At 43.3% G+C, this 7,500-nt stretch overlaps 1 protein-coding gene across 1 annotated transcript in view; it reads right to left on the reverse strand.

Annotated features, from left to right (window-relative positions):
• LOC119582924 overlaps nucleotides 1-7,500 on the reverse strand; it is a 129,579-nt gene that overhangs the window by 52,354 nt on the left and 69,725 nt on the right. The window contains exons 19-29 of the mRNA XM_037931436.1: nucleotides 6,810-7,006; nucleotides 5,332-5,443; nucleotides 4,156-4,326; nucleotides 3,669-3,921; nucleotides 3,275-3,410; nucleotides 2,768-2,943; nucleotides 2,121-2,301; nucleotides 1,492-1,625; nucleotides 1,245-1,303; nucleotides 938-1,053; nucleotides 441-812 (exon numbers count right to left, since the gene is read on the reverse strand). Coding sequence (XP_037787364.1) covers nucleotides 441-812; nucleotides 938-1,053; nucleotides 1,245-1,303; nucleotides 1,492-1,625; nucleotides 2,121-2,301; nucleotides 2,768-2,943; nucleotides 3,275-3,410; nucleotides 3,669-3,921; nucleotides 4,156-4,326; nucleotides 5,332-5,443; nucleotides 6,810-7,006 — 1,907 coding nt within the window. The remainder of the gene's footprint in view (nucleotides 1-440; nucleotides 813-937; nucleotides 1,054-1,244; nucleotides 1,304-1,491; nucleotides 1,626-2,120; nucleotides 2,302-2,767; nucleotides 2,944-3,274; nucleotides 3,411-3,668; nucleotides 3,922-4,155; nucleotides 4,327-5,331; nucleotides 5,444-6,809; nucleotides 7,007-7,500) is intronic.

Genomic DNA, 7,500 nt, shown 5'->3' on the forward strand with positions numbered 1-7,500 from the left:
CGGACAGTAGTTCTGGAGCGCACGAGTCTCACAATCATCACAACACGACGACCTCGCTCGAAACCTCCGAAGTTTTGACAATCGTCTTCCGCGACCCAAAGACACCACGACACCTAACAACAACACACAAACCCGAATACCAACAGCCGAGATCTCAGAAGACGACAGAAACTCGAAAGATACAAACAAAACGACCCAAATAACAAGGAAACATATAAAAACAAACACACATCACCAAAAAATCACACACAAACTAAATACAATACAAAACACACAACACACACAACACACACACACAACAAACACACAACAAACACAACACACACACACAACACACACACACACACAAACACAACACACACACACAAACCCAAACACACACACACACACACACAAACACAACACACAAACCCAAACACACACAACACACACACACACACACACACACACACACACACACACACACACAGGCCATCCGCAGAACAACCGACCTTGCCCTTCCACGACGGGTCGAGCCGCAGGTAGGCTCGGGTGCCACGATCCCACTGCAAAACTAGGCCTATATCGGCCACCTCAGCGAAGACGAACACGCCAGCTTCCCTGATGATGGTGCGGGTCAAGTTCCTGAAATGGGGGAGGGAAATTGGGGCTGTGAAGGCTGGGGTAAATATCGTATGGGTGTTTAGGGGTATTGGAGCTATTACGCTGATAAGGTTGTGGATTCCCGGATGGTGTTGAGGGTCAAAACTGGGCACTGGAGTAATAGGGTAATGAGAGCTGTGGATTCCCGGATGATGGCGAGGGCTAAATTCCTGAAACGCGATCGAAATTGGATTGCGAAGTTGGGGTTAACCGAACGGAGAGAGGTAAAAAAAAAGATTGTGGGGGTGAGAGTCAAATTAAATAAATTGGGTTATAGAAGGCAAAAGGTGCGAACCAGGAGTTGCGAAGTGCCGAATTCGAATAATCTGAAATGGATCGTGTTTAAATGTGACCAAATTGGGTATCGGGCATAACAATAGTTCGCATTGGATGATGGTGACGGTTTACAGACTATTGGAAGATATGGCTTAGGGAAATTATATAGTGGTATATATATGATGAATCGAACATCATTCGGCATTGGTATTTATAAGCTTTATAACACTAGATTAGGGTTCCAACTGTGGTATGGCCCTATGGGGGCTAGATAATTGAAAATCTGAAAAGTGACGGCATTTTAGCCCATGAAATAGTACTATTACCACTGGGGGCAAAATGAAATTTTAGAGATCCGTTCCTCAGCTTATTTTGAAATAAGAATCTGAAAAAGATGACAGTGACGAAGCCATGTAATATAGTAATTATCATTGGGAAGATTCATAATAAGTTAGATCCACCATAGATACATTTAGATCGTTTTCTCTTCAATTTCAACATAAGTCTCTCAGGTTATTCAGAAAAATACCACACTCTGCTTTAATGCTCAATTCTTTAATTATCTTTATCTACATTATCCTTATTTTTTCCTCTGAGAACTCACTGGCGGAGGTTATTGCGAGAGAATCACGATCTTGGGTCGCAGCGCCCACTCTCAGGGTAACGGATTTTGCGCACGTCACGCCATTCGTACCGCAGGGAACATTCTGGAAGCGAGAGGAGGCGATTAGGGACAGGGAATGGGAAGAAAGAGTGGGAAGAAGGAATGAGGAGAAGGAGGAAGGAAAATAAGAGATAAATAGAAAAGGAGAAGGAGACGATGAGTGAGAGGGAGAGGATGAGAGAGGGAGGAAGAGAAAGAGATGCTATGAGAGAGAGAGAGAGAGAGAGAGAGAGAGAGAGAGAGAGAGAGAGAGAGAGAGAGAGAGAGAGAGAGAGAGAGAGAGAACAGAGGAGAGAGAGAAGTGAAAGAGAGACAGAGGAGACAGAGACAAAGGAAACAAAGATATTTAAAGACAGAGAGAGTCAGACGCATCTTACAGCACGACTAACCACTCAGTCGAACAAAACAACAACAAATTAAACAAACACATAAACAAATAACACCCCAACCTCGACCCCACCCACCCCCTTACCCACCCCCTCACCCACTCCCACCGCCCACCGCCCACCACCCACTTGCCCCTCCCCGCCCAACGCACCTGAACCGTGACTTCGAAGCTGTCGCTCCTCTGAGACTTCCCCTTGGCGAGCAGGTAATCGCAGGTGCCGTGGAACTCATACATACGGCCGTCGAAGGTTTTGTAGTGGGACTCTCCCCATGCGGAACAGATGCCCGGGCACTGTTGGTCTGTGCATACCCACTGGCCGCCTTCGCATTCGCTGGGATGAAAGAGGGTGGGGGTGAGAGTGAGGGGAGAGAAAGGGGATAGAGTGGTATAATGCATGGATATATATATATACATATATATATATATATATATATATATATATATATATATATATATATATATATATATATATGTATGTATATATATGTGTGTGTGTGTGTGTGTGTGTGTGTGTGTGTGTGTGTGTGTGTGTGTGTGTGTGTGTGTGTGTGTGTGTGTGTGTGTGTGTGGTGTGTGTAAACACAAATACTGATACACACACACACGCACAAAGATGCACACACACACACACACACACACACACACACACACACACACACACACACACACACACACACACACACACACACACACACACACACACACACACACACACACACACACACCAACACCAAGAAAAAACAAACAAACTTAAAACACCACCAAAACCAAAGCTCCCTTCGCAACAGTCAGCTCACCAGGTGTTGCAATCCTCGACGATGATCTCGCCCTCAGAGTACGACCTTCCTCCGTGGTGACAAGGGCAGCTGCTGTGCTTAATGCAGGCGCCCGTGTCTGTGTCCCTGACGAAGCCCGGGCCGCACACGCACCCGGCGCGGCAGAGGTCCCCGGGAATCGAGCGCAGGTGCATCGTCTGTTGGGAGAGGTTGGGGCGCGTGACGGAGAGCAGAAGTAAGGGTAGATAAATGGGAGATAGGGAATGGGAAATGAAAAAAAGAAAAGAAAAAAATAAGTAGTTAAATGGTGATGGTATAACAACATACTTCTGGCGATGAAAGGTAAAACACGATAAGCTTTACAAAGCATATTCAAATTGTATATTTAATACAAGGAAAAAAACAACATTACATGGAAATACATTTTACTAAATCATATACTCCAAACGATCTTCATAACAAAAAGAAATGTTCGTTCGACATAGATCAGGGGAGACTATGCTATTACTACACCTCCCGCTCCCGTACCTGGCACGTGTTCTCCTCGGGCATGCAGTCAGTGTAAACCTCGTGCAAGTGTTCGGCGCACTGCACTTGAGGAGGCTTGGTGGCTGTGTCGTTATCTCGAGGCTCCCAGCAGTTCCATCCCGCGTTGAAACATTCGCTGAAGAGAGAGAATTTATTGATTTGAATTCACTGAAGTTTATTATGGGAGAATGTGTGTCTGTGGGGGGGGGGGGGGTGTTTAGGATATAAGGAGAGGATATAAAATAGATGAGTAATAGTTGCTTATACGAGGGAGAGCATGTACGTACACCAGTTGAGCAATATTTGGAATCCACACGAGAGCAAATAAGAGAAACTAAACCCGATACACAAGCGAGAGCATCTAAGCCGAGCGGCGCCGAATCCCCGAACTCACCAGACCATGTCGGTCCCGTCGGGCTGCCGCTGAAGCATCTCGTAGCCCGGCTTGTACTCTTTCGACTCGTAGACGCAGGGGCATTCCGTGATGGGCACGCAGATGCCGTCTTGGTCGAGGGAGAAGCCGTCGAGGCAGTTGCAGCCCTCGACGCATTTCCTCTTGCAATCCGGGTTCGTTGCCAGGTCCAGGCAAGTGTGCGAACAGCTGTTGCCGCACACTTGGTACTTCTGCCCGCCGGTGCAGTGCACGCCTGCGAACGCCGACGGATACGTATGATGCATGTGAAAAAATCGGTAACAAAACGAAAAACAAAAAACAACAACAACAACAACAACAAAAGAAAAAAATCGATAAAAATATAATTTGAAAAAAAAAGCAAAATCATTTATAAACAAAACCCAAATAACAACAAAATCCAGAGAGACAAACCCACACACACAAAAACAAAATCGAATCGCCCTTTCCCTTCCCCCTCGACACCCACCGCACTCGCGAATCTCGGCTCGCCAGTCGATCAGGATGCCTTTCCGAGCGCACTCCTTGGCGTAGGAAGCGAGCGTCGAGCAAAGGCAGCCGTCCAGCTTGGTCTCACACGAACACATGTCATACAGGCAGTCGCGGTGATACGGCTCAGGGTCGACCTCCAAGTGGCACTCTGGTCGAGGAGGAGGTGGGGGTTAGTGCCATGGCGCGTGGGGGGTGTTGTGCGGATGTATCGCCGTGAGAAATGCGTGTTGATATAGAGGAAAATGCGTGTTGAACTAATTCTTGACAAAACAACGAAGGGAAGAACAAGAAATATTGGTGGGTTTTCTTGTTCTTCTCCTGGTGGTTTTATTTACAATAAATGAAGAAGGTGACAAAGATTTATATGTATATCTGTAATTTCTGCTCTTAATTAACGACTTGAGGAATTTCAATGGATAACCAAAGTTACCTGGTTTACTAACTATATATATATATATATAATATATATATATATATATATATATATATATATATATAATATATTATATATATATATATATATATATATAATATATAGTTCCTGGATTGCTAATAACTAATATTATTATATTATATATATAGTATATCATTGATATCATAACTACTAATATAATATTATATAATATATATATATATATATATATATATATAATATATATTATATATATATATTATATATATATATATATATATTATATTTTATATATATATATATATATATATATATATATATATATATATATATATACATACACACACACACATATATATATATACATACATGTATAAACATATTTTTTCTAATGTCACTCTGTAACAGGATATTAAACAATACATATCAGATATCAAAAGGAAAAGTTACAAGTGCATTCACTACTACTAATAATAATATCAAAACTGACGTGATGATCAAAGCAATACAAAATACAAATGATATTAATAGTATTCCTGATAATGACAATAATAAATAAACATATCCCCACGATGCTAACAGCAATAATAATAATAAAAAAAAAAAAAATATATATATATATATATACACCCCCACAGTAAAAAGAAAAAAAAATACAGAGTAAAACCCATATCTATCTATCTATCTATTTATCTATCTATCTATCTATCTATCTATCTATCTATCTATCTATATACGCACTTGCAAAAAGTCCAGACTTAATCTTCGCACAGTACTTCTCCGCCACGGCCTTGTTCTGCACATGGCGATCACAGGGGCGACTTTCCTCTGCCAAGGGTTGGTCTGGACACTTCTGCAAAAGGGACGGGGGAATGAACACGAACCAGGGACGTGAAATGGGGCAGGAGAATGAACACGAACCAGGGACATGAAATGGGGCAGGAGAATGAACACGAACCAGGGACGTGAAATGGGGCAGGAGAATGAACACGAACCAGGGACATGAAATGGGGCAGGAGAATGAACTCGAACCAGGGACGTGAAATGGGCAGGAGAATGACACGAAACCAGGGACGTGAAAGGGGCAGGAGAATGAACACGACCAGGGACGTGAAATGGGGCAGGAGAATGAACACGGAACCAGGGACGTGTAAATGGGGCAGGGAGATGAACACGAACCAGGGACATGAAATGGGGCAAGAGAATGAACAGAAACCAGGGATAGGAGAACAAACAAGGAAAATTAACAACAAACCAGGGACAGGAAAAACAACCAACGAAAATAAACAGAAACCAGGGACAGGAAAAGAAACAAGTTAAATAAACAGAAACCAGGGACAGGAAAAGGGACGAAGAAATGAGCAGAAACCAAGGACAGAAGGAGGAACAAGTTAAACAAACGGACACCAAAACAAACGAGTTTACGATATGATGTGACTGGCGGCGGCGGTTGAGTCTGGTTCCGGGAAAGATTATGTAAGAGGAGGGGAGTGGGGGGAGGGGGTGTGGGAGGTAGAGGGGTGGGGAGGGGGACTGTGTGTGGGGGGGAGAGGGGGATTGTGTGTGTGTGTGTGTGTGTGTGTTTGTTTGAGTGTGTGTATATGTGCGTTTGTGTGTGTGTTTGAGTGTGTAGTGGTGTGATGTGTGTGTGTGTGTGAGTGTTAGTGGTGTGTGTGATGTGTGTTGTGTGTGTTATGTTGTGTGTGTTACAAGGGCGGTTTTATAAACCGAATACGAAAATGAAAGTTGAATATTTAATGTCGGATTCTTGTAGATGGGAAACACTATCCTTCAACACGCTCACACACACACACACACACACACACACACACACACACACACACACACACAATTATATACAAATGAGTATATAAACTAATGATAAAATGTTACTGAAAATAAATATAACAACAACAACATTAATATCAATATTAATAATAATAATAATGATAATAATAATAATAATAATAATAATAATAATAATAATAATAATAATGATAACAATAATAATAATAATAATAATAATAATAATAATAATAATAATAATAATAATAATTATTATTATTATTATTATAATCATCATCATAATAATGGTGATGATAATAATAATAAACAATAATAATAAAACAAACAAAAACAACAACAACATACAACAATTACAGTACTGAAAAAAAAAAAAAAAAAAAAAAAAAAAAAAAAAAAAAAACCGAGCCCCCCACCTCCGAGATCTTCCACTTGTTGGCGAAAGCGATAGGGTTGTTCTCGACGTCCCCTTCAGGAGTCAGGAAATCGTCCCTCTGGTTATCGGTGAAGGTGCCGCACAGACCCGCCACCTCGCCGCGGAAGTCGGCGGGCGCGTCGACGTACACGCCCGTCTGCCCGTCCCACCACACGTCGATGCCGGTGTCGAGTTCCACTGTGGAGGAGGAGGAGGGGGGGGGTGATTAGGAGGAGGAGGGTGTGTGATTAGGAGGAGGAGGTGATAGGAGGGGGAGAAGGTGGAGGAGTGAGGAGGAGGAGGGGAGGAGGAGGAGGAGGAGGAGGAGGAGGAGGAGGAGGAGATGGAGGAGGAGTAGAGGAGGAGGGGGAGGTGGTGGAAGAGGAAGAGGTGGTGGTTGGGGAGAAGGTAGAGGATGAGGAGGAGGAAGAGGGATGGTGGAAGAGGGTGATGAGGATGATGAGGAGTAAGAGGAAGGTGTAAGTGAAGGGGGAAGAGAGTGGTAGAGGAGGAGAAGGAGAGGTGGTAGGGAGAGGAGGGAGAGGTGATGGGAGATGAGGAGAGAAGGAAGGTAGGAAGGAGGAGAGAGGAGAGGAGGAGGGAGGGGTAGGAGAGGAGGAGGAGGTGATGGAGGAAGAGGATAAGGATGAGGAAAGGGAGGATATTGATACTGACAACGTTTATTTAACCAA

This window comes from Penaeus monodon, chromosome 16 (genome assembly GCF_015228065.2).
Source record: "Penaeus monodon isolate SGIC_2016 chromosome 16, NSTDA_Pmon_1, whole genome shotgun sequence".
Taxonomy (NCBI): domain Eukaryota; kingdom Metazoa; phylum Arthropoda; class Malacostraca; order Decapoda; family Penaeidae; genus Penaeus; species Penaeus monodon.